The sequence below is a fragment of the Malus domestica genome, chromosome 01, assembly GCF_042453785.1.
Source record: "Malus domestica chromosome 01, GDT2T_hap1".
Classification (NCBI taxonomy): Eukaryota; Viridiplantae; Streptophyta; class Magnoliopsida; order Rosales; family Rosaceae; genus Malus; species Malus domestica.
In genome coordinates, this window is record NC_091661.1 from 22,166,924 (window position 1) to 22,182,939 (window position 16,016).

At 37.9% G+C, this 16,016-nt stretch overlaps 1 protein-coding gene across 1 annotated transcript; it reads left to right on the plus strand.

Annotated features, from left to right (window-relative positions):
• Positions 1 to 1,572: 1,572 nt before the first annotated feature.
• LOC103431959 (patatin-like protein 6) lies at positions 1,573 to 7,910 on the plus strand. The gene is made up of 3 exons (XM_008370161.4): positions 1,573 to 3,235; positions 4,811 to 5,089; positions 7,029 to 7,910. Exons 1-2 carry the CDS (start codon positions 2,069 to 2,071, stop codon positions 5,078 to 5,080), a joined length of 1,437 nt encoding a protein of 478 aa, XP_008368383.2. The 5' UTR covers positions 1,573 to 2,068; the 3' UTR covers positions 5,081 to 5,089; positions 7,029 to 7,910.
• The last annotated feature ends 8,106 nt before the right edge of the window (positions 7,911 to 16,016 follow it).

Below are 16,016 nucleotides of genomic sequence, written 5' to 3' on the forward strand. Positions count from 1 at the left end.
AAGACCAATGACTAATAATTAACGAGAATATATAAAAAGTAAAAAAGTGTGTAAATATCGCTTTACTTTTTAAGAAGAAACCTAGAGTGCTTGTGAAACTTGGCATAACCGGAGGGGCAACCCAAACATGGTCGTGGTTAATCGGTGATCACTCAGTCAACTTCCCAAAACCAATTGTCTCCATCCTATACGACAAAATAAATAAATAAAAAGAAAGAAAAAAACCTCTGTGATTTTTTGTTGTTTATTAATTTATTGCTAATGAGTAACAAATGTTATCCACTATTTCCATATTTAGTATTACTTATTACAGTGACAGCTAAAAAAATTCACCTTTCACCTATGAGAGTAATTGGGTGGCAGATTGTCTGGCTTCCTATTTGGATGCCCTTTTCATTTATTATTATTTTGTGCGATCACAGTTAAGACATGTTAATATTTTATATTAATTTTTTTTTATAAAAATAATAAGATAAAAAATAATAAGAATATAAAATATTGACGTGATTTAATCGTGATCGTACAAATAGGAAGGGATGAGAAGAGCACCAAACAGGAGGGTAGACAATCTGCCTCCTATCTCCGAGTAATTGTCCAACCCAATCGGCAAGCAGAGCTCACTGTTCCCAAGTCTGGTTGACCAGTGAATTTTTAGAGTACCACACATCAATTTTTACTTTTATATATCTTTCTTAATTTTAGTCGTCGGAAAATTGAAGAAGATTTATGACTATAGATTAGCAAAGATATATCAGAGATAAAATTAGGTTGCGAACAACGAGAGATTTTTCAGTGTGATCGATAAACGGGATGTTACACTACGTGTCACTGTACAAATGGTGAGATATGTGTGCTAAAAAGTTAATAACTTAAAAAATAAAAATTTTCAGCACTTCTATTAAAACATGTGTGCCACTTATATTCTCGTTACAACAAAAAATTTCTCGCGAACAACACCATCCATTATTAATATTCTAAAGCTATACTAAATGGAGGGAAAACGCCTAACTTCGGTACGCAGTGTGCTCAGGAAAAAAAGCCTCAAAACGCAGTATGTGAAAGAAAAAATATCTTTTCACCATAACAATCCACGACTTGCATTAGCATGTGTTTTAAATTCAAATATTTATTTTCTGCAATATTTTTTAAATCCTTAATTTCATATATTGATATGCAATACCAACAGTTAAATTAAATTTCAAAAGTTTATGGTGTCAAACAGTGGTATTTACTATTCACTATTTACCGTCGTACTAAGGAAATGGAAATCCCATTGACCAACAACGGAACCCATGTTAAACGTCAGCACGTAAAAACACGAGTGGGCACCCACAACACCAGCCTAATCAGGGTCAAATTTGTCCCAGAAAAAGCTTTAATTTAGACCCTAATGGAAAACAGAAGGGGGAGACGAGCATCGGCAGTAGTGCGTGTGCGCCTCCATTCTCTCACCGACGGATGTGGCGCGCCGGGGCCCACGCGGTTCCTACAAGGGCGCGAAAGATGGAAATTTTCTTTTTAACCCCCAATTGACCGTTCATCACGGACGAACAGAACTCCGCGGACTCCCGACCGTCCGATCAAACGAGACGAGCAAAACCAACGGCCTCAACCGTCCCTGTCCCAATGGACAGGGTAAAAAACAAGGTAAAATAACCACCTACTAGGGGTGAAACGAAAAACGACATCGTCTCGTGATTGATATTTATTTAATTTGAATAAAAAAATAAAAGGGGTATATAAAAAAACGGACATGCTCTGCGAGTCTGCAGAGCTCTGCGTTTTAGCTCCTCTTCTTCTTCTTCTTCCTCTGCAATTCGTTGGCTTTTCTGGTTTTTCGCGTTGGTTGAGCTTTTCATGCTGCTTTGTTGGCGTGCCTTCTTTTCCTTCTTCGTCTTCAAACGACCTCGTTTCGTCCCCTTCTTTCCCTCTTATTTTCCTTCTCGGAGACTTGAATAAAATGGCGGTGAAATTCATTCCTTTTGTCTGATCAATATAGAAAATTTTAAACCGAGATTTTTGGTTGGCGAAATTTTGATCATTTTTTTGGGGGAGGACGACGGCGGCGATGATGAATTCGACTCGGACCGAAATGCAGGAGCCGAGCATTGACACGGATAAGCTGAGCTACGAGATATTCTCGATATTGGAGAGCAAGTTCCTGTTTGGCTACGACGATCAGAAGCTCTGGGTTCCCAAACAGGTCTCTCCGTCCCCCACGCCGGTCCCCGACTCCAAACCCGACCCCGCCCAGCTGGTGGGCGTTCAGCCCCAATCTGAAAATGGCGTCGCGGCGATCAAAAACCAGAGGGGTAAAATCTGCATTCTCAGCATCGACGGCGGCGGAGGAATGAGAGGGATTCTCTCCGGAAAGGCATTGGCGTATCTTGAGCAAGCGTTGAAGCAGAAATCGGGGAATCCGGACGCCAGAATCGCCGATTACTTCGACGTCGCCACTGGAGCTGGCGTCGGAGGTATATTCGCCGCCATGCTCTTCGCCACTAGAGACCACGCCCGCCCGATTTTCAAGGCCGATGACACGTGGTGCTTCCTCTCCGATCACGGGAAGAGCTTGTTCAACAATAATCGCTCCTCCACCTCCGCCTCCTCCCCCGGTTTTCTGCGTCGCCTCATTCGAGGTTCTGGTTCGGGCTCGGGTTCAACGGGGTCAGCCACGGCCGGTTTGGAAAAAGTGATGAAAGAGGCGTTCGTCGACGACGACAGGACCTTGACGTTGAAAGACACGCTCAAGCCGGTTCTAATTCCGTGCTACGACCTCTCCAGTACGGCGCCGTTTCTCTTCTCCAGGGCCGACGCGCTTGAGACCGACAGCTACGACTTCCACCTTTGGGAGGTCTGCCGCGCCACGTCAGCCGAGCCGGGAGTCTTCGAACCGGTCCAAATGCAGTCCGTCAACAAGCATACCAAGTGCCTGGCCGTGGACGGCGGCTTGGCCATGAGCAACCCGACCGCGGCGGCGATCACGCACGTCCTGCACAACAAGCAGGAGTTCCCGTTCGTGCGAGGGGTCGAGGACATAATGGTCCTTTCCATAGGAAGCGGCCAGTTTCTGGAAGAAGCGAGGTACGAGTACGAGCAAGTGAAGAAGTGGCGAGCCAAGGAATGGGCCCGGCCCATGGCCCGAATCGCCGGCGACGGGTCATCCGACCTGGTAGACCAGTCCGTCGCCATGGCGTTTGTTCAGTCCGGGAGCAGCAACTACGTGCGCATTCAGGTACGAAACACGCCACACCTTTGCTAACGTGCGCATTGCGCGCATTTAATTCCCAATTTTAATTCTGTTTTTTTGTCACGGAGTTAAATTTTCGAGGTTTGGCTGTATTTTTGCCGTTTCTGTTGCAACTGACTACGAGACGACACTGTTAGCCAGGCTGGGCACTGCCAAGAACGACATGTAAAATGTGTTGACACACGTATAGAGGGCGCTAACTTGCGCCGGGGGCATGGCTCTCGCTTTCATGCAATTAAATGCGGGCGTTTTGTAACGTAAAATCTTTGGCCCCCCGTGGAGTGCTGTGGGGGGCATTGCCGATCCAAAATGTTGCTATGCTGCAAGTGCGCAGACCAAATGAAGCAAAATTTTGCTATCACCGAAAAATGATTTCCGCACACTTACGTTTTCGCGAACTTTTGGTAGTGCGCGGAAAACACCTCTTTTTGTCTTTCATGTTACCATCTCGCGTCACGTGACGGGCGATATACGAATAGGGATACGCCCTGTGTGAGCTTGAGAGAGCTCTGGTTTTGTTTTTTTGATTAGATTCAAGGACCGAGAGGGAAAGGATTTTGGTTGGTCCGGAGTAGGTTAGCTGATTAGGACTTTCTGTCTTTGTAGAACAGCTAAGGCCTAAAGCCTAAAGTTGACGGGTTGTCTCAGTAAATTGGCTCGGTTCTTGGCTTTTAATTTTTTTTTTGCTTTACTTAGCAACTTTGGTCCCACTGCAATTGCATCCCATTGATTTTCCCTGAGAAAGTTGATGATTTTCCCCTGTTTTCTGTTTTCTTAGCTTTAAATTTTATTACCTTTGAAGCTTGCTTCTTGGGGCAGTGGTCCATTATTTTTTTTTTACTTTCCCCTTTCTTTTACCTTAATTTGTCAGCCTTTATTTTCCCCTGCTGTGGAAAGTTGGACCAATCTTGACCTGTGTTACTGTGTGGATTTCTGAACCTGTATTATTGCAGTAACTAGTAAGTAAGTAGAAATGCTTGGAGAGATGGGGTCACAATTTACTTAAACCTTAATTAACACCCATTTTTGTAATTAGCTCCAAACCATATATATTCAGACAATTTAAGTTGCAGTTTATGTTAATCTTCCCTTTAATTTGACTGTGGACATTTCTCTCAATTTTAGAAAATGAAATGGACTTAATGGCAATGTTTTTCTTTTTTCTAACTCTTGGATAAAAAAAAGGTTATTGTAATTGACCCACAACTTTTTGCCATGTTCTGTTTTCCATCATGGTATATTTTCAAGGTGGTCCTAAATTGGAATTTGTAGCTGCCACCCAAATCCAAATTGTTTTCAAACAGTTGGACATTTTTTTATTAGCTATTGAACCTTTCCAAATTTGTGCATATCTTGGTTTTAAATTTTAATATTAAATTTGAGCAAAGCATCTGTTTTTACAAATTCTTGTTTATTTTGTTTGGAATATCATAATTTAGGCACCAACTGTGGTTGAAATCTAAATTTCTAAGTGGGTGTGCATGTCTATGTTCTGGACCAATTCAGAAATTAGTTTTTCAAAAATGGTTAATAACTGGATGTTTACTTGTAATATGTTAGGCAAATGGGACAAGCTTAGGACGTTGCGGGCCAAATGTAGATACAGACCCGAGTCCTAACAACGTTAAGAAGCTGGTAGGAGTGGCAGAGGAAATGCTGAAACAGAAGAATGTTGAATCGGTGCTCTTTGGCGGTAAGAGGATCGGCGAGCAGAGCAATTTCGAGAAGCTCGATTGGTTTGCCGGAGAACTGGTGCTCGAGCATCAGAGGAGGAGTTGCAGAATAGCTCCCACTGTTGCCTTCAAGCAAGCTGCTCCCAAAACAAGTTAGAACTCAAGGGTACGTGCTTTTTGTTCCGTTTATACCAATTTTCATTTATATTCATGTTGTGCTCAGACCTCATAAATTTGAAGAAAACAGAACTTGTCTTGTGATAATGGTGCTCAAGGGTATTCTATTCTCGAACCAAAGATGTAACGGTTAAAAAATAATACTAATTTTACGGTTCAAATGAGTGGGACTCATGTATTGCATTTGAGTTTGACGCATGCTAACTAAACAACTCTTAAAGTCATGAAATTTAGGTAGATCTGCTATATGATTGGTTGTCAGAACATAATTAGAACAAGTACTTTCTGTAGTTGTGACACTGTTGGAGTGGCAGAATGTCTTAGCCCCTAATTGCTTTTTAATCATATCATGCTAGCCTGCTAGGCATGCACAGTATTAACAAATTAAAATAAGAAATGTTGTTGGTGGGATTCATATTATTAATTAAACTAAATTAACAAAAAGATTAGGGGTTCCACTAATAATGTTTACATGCCATCTTATCATTTCTTTGGTATTCCATGTTAGCAAATAGGGTTACAGACATGGAATAATTAGGTGCCATGACACGTATGCATTGAAAATTCTCAAACTTTTGTTTCTCTGTGGCCTAGACCTGTCATTTTCTTCCTCCTTTACAACAACCAGGTTGTTGTTGTATATAATACAAGGAACCAAAACAAAAAACAAAGGTAAAAAAAAAAAAAAAAAAAAAAAAAAAAAAAGAAGATGAATGCTTAGAGCCCCATCCGCTGTCGGCGTACCGACACTTTTAAGTTTTTGTATAGGCATGGAAGGGAAGGGTATTGTGGTCATTTTGTCAGGGAATCAAATCTTTGTGGTCCTAATTCCTAAGGGCAATGTCCGTAGTCCGGAAAAAAGAAAAAGGGTTGCTTCTTCTGCCTCCATCCGTGCAAATGTTTAGTTTGAATGTTTTGGGTTGCTGTGTTGCAATTGCATTGCCCCACACATTTACACAATGCCTATTTGGGTGAAGAACTCATCCAACTAGCCAGTTTAGAACTGGAACATTCAACTTCTTAAAACTACTTCAATGCAGTGCACGAAATAAGCAATTCATTCCTTGAACTGATTTTTTATTTCACTAATGCATCAATGTTTGTAGATTCTGTACACGTAGTGCTTCGCGGTCCATAACTTTTTTAATGCTCGATGAAAACCGTCTCCTAACATAGACATAGATTGAAATGTTTATTTCGTGTACAAGTTATTGGGGCCATATGCTTGAGGCATTGTTTAATCAATCAATTTTAAGACCTATGTGTTAGGTAGAGCCTAGAGGATTAGGACCGTGCTTTAACGGTCGAAAATTGCTGTGCATAGGATACACTGGAGCATGATAGAAGTTTTGTTAGGATTCATAGGATGAGGATAATTTCGTTGAAGGAGTTTTAGACGGTAAATAATTGTACGGAAAATCACATGGGATTAACTACATGGGGGTAAACCTGTGGGGTAAGAAGTGTTAAGGGTTGGTAACCAGAAAGGACTAGCAAGTTGTGTCAGTACATCTCCCAACTAACTCTTAAGTTTTAACAGACAAGGGGTAAAACCTGTGGAAAAAGCCAAATTGGTCAAATTTCTAAAGTTTTACATTGGTTCTTTCATCAATCCTCTTCTTTGTTCAAACTATTCTCTCTGTTTCCTTTTACTTTTCCAAGTTGTACTTGTAGTTAGTTTGTACGAGTACGTAGAAGAAAAGAAGTCTCGCATCAGAAAATTAAGAAATCTTGTAACGGTTTATAAGGTGTTGGTTCGTTCCCTTTATTACCAATTGATTTTAGCATGAAACATTAACGTCCTTCAGTTTGAACATATGACTTGGAAAAATTGAAGTGCAAATCATTTAACTCTATGCAATTCAAATGTATGTTTTTGCCTGTAGATGTGAACCATCACAGTAAATATTTTGTCCCAAATATTGCAGGAGAATGGAGAGACATCATCAAAAGGAGGAGGAAAAAACAGGAGAAGAGTAAGGTGAAAAGGACTAGTAGCTATTTGTAGAAAGGGGTGGGGGTCCGGGAGGAGGGGAGAGATCTGAGTGGGATTTGTTTGCCTGGCAGAGGGCATGCATTTGTGGTCTCCCACAGTCTCTACCTTTATACAATGGCAAGGGACCAAAGTGAGAGAGCTTCAAAAGCTTTTGAGATACCAAATTTTCAGTTTCAAAAATTGAGTGCTCATCATGGGTGGGAAAATCTGCTTCCATTTTTTTTTAATTTCTTCCCATACCCTTTTCCTTTTTGTGTTTTTCACTTTTCCCCCAGATGTTTTTCCATTTCTTGTCTTTTCATCCTTGTCTCAAGAAACTTGAGGGGTGGTGGGCTAGCTACCCTATATGGCCTATACAACTGTGGAAGATCCAGAGTTGAAAAAATAGTCAAAGCTATTTGTCTGCCTTCGGCTTTTTGTAATTTTGAGGGTGTGGTTGGGAAGAGTAATTTTCAGGGTGTGGTTTATATTTTTCAAGCAACTGACCATATCCATCTCTCATGGGTAGGGTGGGGGTGGGGGGGGGGTCCTAGTTGTTGATGGGTGGGGCTTTCTAGGGTTCAGGGGAGAAAAGTAGTATTCTTTTGTTTTTCCTGGATGTTGAAGAAGTGTATTATTTTTGAAGTTGCAGAATCGTTATAAGAAAGTTTCAACTTTTTATGTACATTTTTTGTAATTTAAAGAAGTGTTTGGTTTGGTTGTTTTGTTCTGGTGGCTGTGGAATTCTTCACTTTTTCTTTCAGTTTTATGGGACGATTACGTTGTCATTGTGATGTTGAGTGCTAATAATATAATGTCTTGTATGACTTTTTTATGTGACGGTTTTTAATTGACATAAGACGTTATAATGCGGTGTATCGGCACGATTTAAGTTTTTGACATTAATGACTTTAAAGAATAGATGGAAAGGGTTGTCCAGTTTGAAATTCTTTTGTCAGGATATCTGCGCAGGACTTGTGTATTCTTCACGGAGAAAGGTCAGCGTGGCTGCAATGAACACATTCTTTCGCTACTTTTAATAGAATGAAAGTGAAGATTTTCTTCAGACCCAAATATTTGTTGTATCATCACACACTCAACACTTACTGTCCACGGACAAGGATCTTATCCGGATCTTCTTTGTGGGAATCGGGAGAATCAATCAATAGTGTCTGTTTATTGTACATCGTGCGGTCAGTTTTCATATGATACTACTTATATTTAATTTTAAATCTTAAATTTAAAATAATTTTTAACCGTATAATGTATGATGAACAGATACGATTGATTGATCCTCCAAATCCTCACAAATAGAATCTGAAGAGAATCCTATTCCACTGTCCACACCAGAATCCACTACCTAAACCTATACATGGGCGATCGTTTCAGAGTACAGATGTCAAAATATCTAACTTAATATTAACAAAAAAAAAAAAAAAAAGTCAGTAACAATATTTTTAATTGAAAAGTTAAATCTAATGTGGCATGACGTAGATTGTAAGTCAGAAATTGACAGCAGCTTCAAATTGTTTTTAATTGATTATTAAATGCAGTTTGTTAATTATGTTATTGTTTTCTTTTACATTTATTATAATGTTTAATGTAATAAAATCATAATCTAATTTGTTATATCTTCTGAAGAGTACAACTTTAAAAGATGTTAAAATACCACATAGACAGTCAAATTTAAATTTTAAAATTTGACATCTCCTTGAAAATACTCGTAATCCTAAAATATACAAGTTGAGACCAAAACAAAAGAACAAAAATAGAGTTGTGATTTGACACTAAAAAAGTTGATAATTATTTTGAAGCGATAATAATAGGCATGAAAGTAATTATACTGATGTGAGCGAATTCAGGTTCTCTTCTCCTAAGTTTGGAGACTTTAACGTACTAAGAAACGATATCATGTTGTAAATTTTCAAAGAGACGGGCTGAGGGCCCCACTTTCAACAACACTGATATTGTCCTCAACTTGATAGTTGTCACCTGCCCAAATTGTTAGTTGTGGGGTTTTATCACAAAAGATATCGGTGTTAGTTAAAGTAGGGTAATCATATTTAAACTCCTTTTTCTTTCTCTCCCCATCAGATGTAAGATACTCAACATGCCCCTGCACGTGGGACTCAATTAGCGGGTCACACGTGGGAGATCCATATTGGCAACCAAGTGGAGCCAAGTTAGGACTCACCTAACACATGGGGCCAAAGGGGACACACCCAATCGGGTGTCAGTACAGGCCTGCCCCTTTGGATCTGATACCACATTGACACACCCCGACCCTGAATGTCCACGTATCCATTCAAGTCGTGATGTGCTGGGTGACACTGGGAGGGTGATGAAGCCATAAAGTATGGTTTATTTATTTAAAACTTAAATTTATCCAAACTTTTACACATCAACCATACTTTATGGCTTTGTCACCCTCCCGACGTCGGCCAGCATATCACGACTCGAATGGACATGTGGACATTCCGAATTGGGGCGTGTCAGTTACTATAAGAACGCGACCAATCAACATGTTACTACAAAGATATTACTAAAATACTACAAATGGATAGGAAATGCAATAAATTAAGGACTTACAAGTGACATATTTCATGGTATCATTTGAAATTTTCCTTAACCACTCATTAAGTATGTTTGTCTAATTTTTGTAGTGTATTCATAAATAATTTAGCCTAAGTTATATGTAGATTCTGTTGACTATATCAGATGACTTGATGACTTGACAGCTCACTGATGACATGGCAGATTTAAAGTTAAAGATTGATGACTTGGTAGCTGTGGTTATTACTGTTATAACTGTTTTGTCAAGGTAGTTAGAATGGTTAGGATAATCTGTTAGTATTCTCAAGCTATATATATGCTGAGATAACAATGTAAGATGTGTGTAAAACCATTTAAGAAAATAACAAACTCTCATTTCTCTTTCTCGCTCTAAGCTTTCGAGCCTTTCTTGCTTCCATTGATTTCTTTATTTGTAATTTCTTTAGTTTTGTTATGATGGTATCACTCGCCGAGGTAAGATCTTAGGACTGTTTTTCGTTGTGCTTCTTGGAAGGATTTCTGGGTGGATTCATCTCACGCGTTCAAGATTTCAGTGTTATTCGAAGTTCAAGGTTGTAGATTTTCTCAGGTTAATTAGTTCTTGTTTTCTGGTTTTTCAGTCTATCAAATGTTCGATTAAATGTTTAAGTGAGAAGATTTTTGGGTTTAGCATATATTTTCTTGATGAATTAAGGGCCGATGCCATATGTGAGTAGTAAAGATTGAAAGTGTTAAAGATTGAAAGAATATAAGGCCAAAGCCATTCTTCTGTATTAAAGATTGAAGATTTGTTGATTTTCTGCACTTTAGAGGCTAAAGCCGAAGTTGCAAGGAACATTCAAAGGTTTGCTGTAGTTTTTCTGGGTTTTTCTACATTTCATAAGGCCGAAGCCAAAGGGTAGTGTCATTCAGAAGTTTGTTTGAAGGAATTTTCTGGGAATTTCTTGTGCTTGGTTTGTAAAACATTTTCTTGGTATTCAACAATGTCTGAGTTGGTGAAGATTGAAGGATTATTGGGTATGTTTACGGTGAAACTCTAAGATGACAATTTTGTTAAGTGGAGTTATCAATTCCAATCGGTGCTAAGGGGATATGATCTGTTTGATTACTTTATAGGGTAATGACCTTGTCCTCCAAGGTTTGTAATCAATACAGAAACTGGTGTTACAAAAGAAGTCACAACAACATATAAGAATTGGGTAAAGAAGGATTTGGCATTGCTCAGTTTAATGATTGCAACTTTGTCTGATGATGCCATGGAGTATGTCATTGGGTGTAAGACTTCCTAAGAAGCATGGACATGCCTGCATGAAAGGTTTGTATTTATTTCTATGGTTCGAATTAATCAATTGAAGACTGAGTTTTATTCTTCACAAAAAGGTTGAGAATCTGTTGAGAAGTTTATGTTAAATTTGAAGGCTATAAGGGATCAACTAATTTCTGCTGGTGAAAAGGTATATGATAATGACTATATGATTGCTGTGCTATTAGAACTACCTGTTGACTTTGAGATGATCAATACAGTGATTCTTGCTAGAGAAACAACTGTCTTTGAAAGATTTTCGAGCACAACTGTTTGGGGCTGAAACAAGCATTGAATCAAGAATGCATTCACTGAGTACACCTATGTTTGCAATGGTGGTACAAGGAGAAGGATCTTGTTCTCAAAGATTTCAAGGGGGCTATGAACATGGAGAAAGTTCTAATACTCAGAGAAGTTAGCAAGATTATAATGGAGATCAATTTGGTTTTCAGGGAGGAAATGGATATGTTGGCAATGGAAATAGGTCTTACCAACAAAGAGGAAATTTCCATGGTAACAATAGGAGGTTTAATAATGGGAATACTAATTCAAGACAATATTTTGGTAATGGAAATTTTGGCAACAGAAATGGAAATACGGATGGCAACAATAGTGGACATTTCTCAGGTAATGGTAAACAGTCTCAAAATGGCAATTCGAATTCTAGAAATTCATACTCTGGGAATAATGGTTCTTTATCTGGAAATGGGGGTACAAAAGGTAGGCATTGGAATGGTAACACAAGTTACAAGTATGCAATTTCTCCAGAATGTTAAATCTGTTCAAGAAAGGGCCGCACTGCACCTAATTGTTACCATAAAGCTGATAATGGTGGCTCTTCTCCAAGGTTTATAATGTGTCAAATACGTGGGAAAAGAAGCCATATTGCACTGGAATGCTACCATAGAACAATTTCACCTATCAAGGGACTTCACCACCTCCTTCATTGACTGCAATGATTGCACATGGTAATATTGAATTGCAACAAGCACCTGCATCAAATGGTCATGGTTTTTCTGCATTTGATACTTGGATCATAGATACATGAGATGCCCATCATATGACAGTCAATGTTAATAATTTCAATCAAGCCATTGCAAACAATGGGAATGACAAGATCATAATTGGAAATGGGGAAGGTTGATAGTTAAGCATCTAGGCTCCTCAATTATTCCTACATCATCACATCATTCCTTCATATTACACAATATTTTGCATGTGCCTATGATCACTGTTAATTTACTATCAGTTAAGAAATTATGTAAGGATAATGCTTGTTGGTTTATCTATGATGATGTGACCTTTTTTTATTCAGCACAAGGCCACAAGGGTGATTTTATACCAAGGAATGAGTGATGATGATTTTATACCAAGGAAAAAGTGATGATGGAGAATTGTTCAAGATACCAGTCAATATATTTTCAAATAGTTTTGCTGCAAAGTTGAGTAATTGTGCTGCTTTTTTGGGAAAGAAGGTTCAGGCTTCAGTTTGGCACCAAAGGCTTAGACATTCATCTGAGGAGATATTAATTGCTATGACTAAAGCTTCAGATATATTAGTTAGTACAAATTCTAGTTCATGTATGTCTATGTGTCAATCTTGTATTCAAGGTAAAATGAGTAGACATCCATTTCCTGTAAAACAAGATAGGGCTAGAAATATGTTTGATAAGATCCACTTTGATGTATATGGTCCGTCTCTAACAAAGTCTATAGAGAGGTATAGATACTATATGAATTTTGTAGATGAATATTCAAGATTCATGTGGATTTTTCCCATGGTTAATAAATTAGAAGCTTTTGCTATTTTTGTGAAGTTCCATGCCTTTGTATCAACTCAATTTAATGCATCCATAAAGTGTTTTCAGTCTGATGATGGAACAGAGTTTATGAGTCAAATGTTTAGTGATTTCTTGGCAAATAGAGGAATTAAACACATGGTTTCATGTTCATATACCCTTCAGCAAAATGGTTTTGTTAAGAAGAAACATAGGCATGTTGTGGAGACTGCCATCACACTTATGGTAGAAGCTAATCTAGCACCAAAACTTTGGTATCATGCATGTGCTCATGAAACCTTGTTGATTAACAGAATGCCATGCAAAGTATTAAAAATGAAGTCACCTTATCAGTGTTTTTCTTTTTTTGGAAAAGTACGTGAAGTTAATCACTTCAAAAAAATTTGGAACTGCTGTGTATCCATTTCTTAGACCTTTTAATGCAAACAAATTACAATTTAGGTCAACTCAAAGGGTTTTTCTTGGATATGCTGCTAGATATAAAAGGGTAATATGTTATAATGAGCAGAAAGAGGAGTTGATATTGTTTAGGCATGTTATTCATGATGAGACTATGTATCCATGTAAAAAGAAACATGTTTCAGAAGCAAATGGTATGTCACATTCACAGTGTTCTAGACAACATATAGTTATGGTTCAGTTTCCAATTCAAGTGTCAGTGATGTATCCATATCACACTATGGGAATTCTCAAGAAGCTAAGGTTGTGATTGTACCAGATGATCAACTACAATCAAGTTCATATAGTTATGATTCTTCAAAAATGCAAGATTTTTAGTAAAATGAAATTCCTCATCATCATCATCACTCTATTCCAGATTCAACAATATCACCCTTGGTGCATGTCCATCATAATTCTCAGTTAGAGGTTAACCTTCTGTGATAAATTCAGTTTCAAATCATCCCATGACAACATGATTGAAGAGTGGGGCAATTGATAAGAAGAATTATGCAGCTTTACTAGCTACATTTCCAGAGTTACAGTCATTACAATTATGTGAAGAAGAACTATTCATTGGGGGTTTCTCTTTTGTTATTCAAAATACTGATATAGCAGAGCCATCAAGCTTTAGAAAAGCTTCTGGCATACCACAATAGCAGCAAGCTATGCAAGATGTGTAAGATTCTTTAAGAGCACAAGGGACATGGAGTTTAGTTCCTATACTTGATGACAGGGCAATTGTGGGAAGTAAATGAGTTTATAAAGTGAAAAAGAATCTAGATGGCAGTGTATCAAGGTTTAAGGCAAGGCTAGTTGCACAAGGCTTTTCACAAGAACATGGTGTGGATTATTCAGAAACTTTCAGTCATGTTGTGAGACATACAACATTGAGAATTTTTTTAGCTATTGCTACAATGAATCATTAGGATTTTAAGCAACTAGACATAAAAAATGATTTTCTTCATGGGGACTTGCAAGAGGATGTTTACATGAAACAACCACAAGGGTTTGTTGATCCTAACTACCCTAATCATGTTTGATTGATAAAGTCATTATATGGTTTAAAAAGGCACCAAGAGCCTGGAACTCCAAGTTCACAAGTTACCTTCTTGAAATGGGGTTTCATGCATCCTTTTCATATACAAGTTTGTTCATGAAGAAGGATGGTTCATACATTGTTACATTGTTGTTATATGTGGATGACATAATCCTCATATGCTCAAATAATTTGAAGATTAATCAGGTTTTTCAAGAACTATCTGAAGTCTTTGATTTAAAGGATCTGGGAAAACTCACATTCATTCTTGGTCTACAAGTACATTACAAAGAGAATGGAGATATCTTTGTGAATCATGCAAAATATGTTAAAGATCTTATTCATAAAGCAAGTTTGGAATCTTGTAAGCATGCAGCAACACCTTGCAAGCCTCATACCTCAATGCTTATGACTGAAGGCAATCCCTTACAAGATCCTAGCACTTATAGAAGTATAGTTGGTTCTCTGCAATATCTGACTTTCACACGACCATATATTGCATTTGCAGTAAATTTAGTGTGTCAATTCATGACTACACCAATTGAGGTACATTTTGGGGCAGTAAAGCGGATATTAAGATATCTTCAAGGGATAATTCAATCTGGAATTTGTTACTTGGCAAATGCAGAAATGACCACATCCAGATGCAGATTAGGTTGCAGACCTTAACACATGAAGATCAGTGACATGGTATGTTGTTTTTCTTGGAAATAACCCTATATCTTGGCAATCTAAGAAGCAAAGCTCAGTTTTAAGGAGCTCAACAAAAGCTGAGTACAAACCTCTTGCACATACTGCTGCAGACATTAGTTGGGTGAGATATATTTTGAAAGACCTGGATGTATTTCTTCATAATCCTCCTCTAATTCAATGTGATAATATGTTTGCAATATCATTAAGTGCAAATACAATGTTTCATTCTCGGATAAAACACTTGGACACAGATTATTATTTCGTGTGAGATAGAGTTCAACAAGGAGACTTGAAGGTAGTGTATGTTCCAACGGATGATCAAACAACTGATATTTTGAGAAGGGGTCCACATAGTCCTTTGTTTGTTAAGCATTATTACAATATGCAACTAGGAAATCCTAGCTGTGATTGAAGGGAGATGTTGACTATAGCATATGACTTGACGACTTGGCAGCTCACTAATGACATGGCAGATTTATAGTTAAAGATTGGTGACTTGGTAGCTGTGGTTATTATTGTTATAACTATTCTATCAAGATAGTTAGAATAGTAAGGATAATCTATTAGTATTCTCAAGCTATATATATGCGAAGATAACAATGTAAGAAGTGTGTAAAACCATTTCAGAAAATAACGAACTCTCATTTCTCTTTCTCTCTCTAAGCTTTCGAGCCTTTCTTGCTTCCATTGATTTCTTCATTTGTGATTTCTTTAGTTCTGTTATGAGATTCAAAGTCACTCGTTGAAATGCACCAGAAAGGATTTAAGTAATTTGTGAGATATGAAACTTATAAAGCTTATAAATAGTTTTCACAACTGTTTATAAACTTTATATTATACGCAATATTCATCTTTACTGGATAAGTTTTGTCGTGTCACCGAGTACATATGCCACGTATTTTTGATCCCTATCCTTTGTGTTTAGACCAACTATTAAGTTTGAGGGGGAACCAGTTGTTTGATCGATCAAAAGGCCAAAAAGCAAACATTGAGAAAAAGTGTACAGTTGATAGCAAAATGTAAGTTGTTTTTCATCCATGCCACTTTATCTCATGACCAACGATTTCAAAATGTGTTACTCAATTGGAAAAAGAGGATCCTCCTCTCTCTAAATCT

Excerpts from the sequence above, each read along its gene's own strand:
- LOC103431959 (XM_008370161.4), top strand. The coding sequence starts at position 2,069 with ATGATGAATTCGACTCGGACCGAAATGCAGGAGCCGAGCATTGACACG. Across the intron at positions 3,236-4,810 it reads GCAACTACGTGCGCATTCAG|GCAAATGGGACAAGCTTAGG; the intron begins GTACGAAACACG and ends GTAATATGTTAG.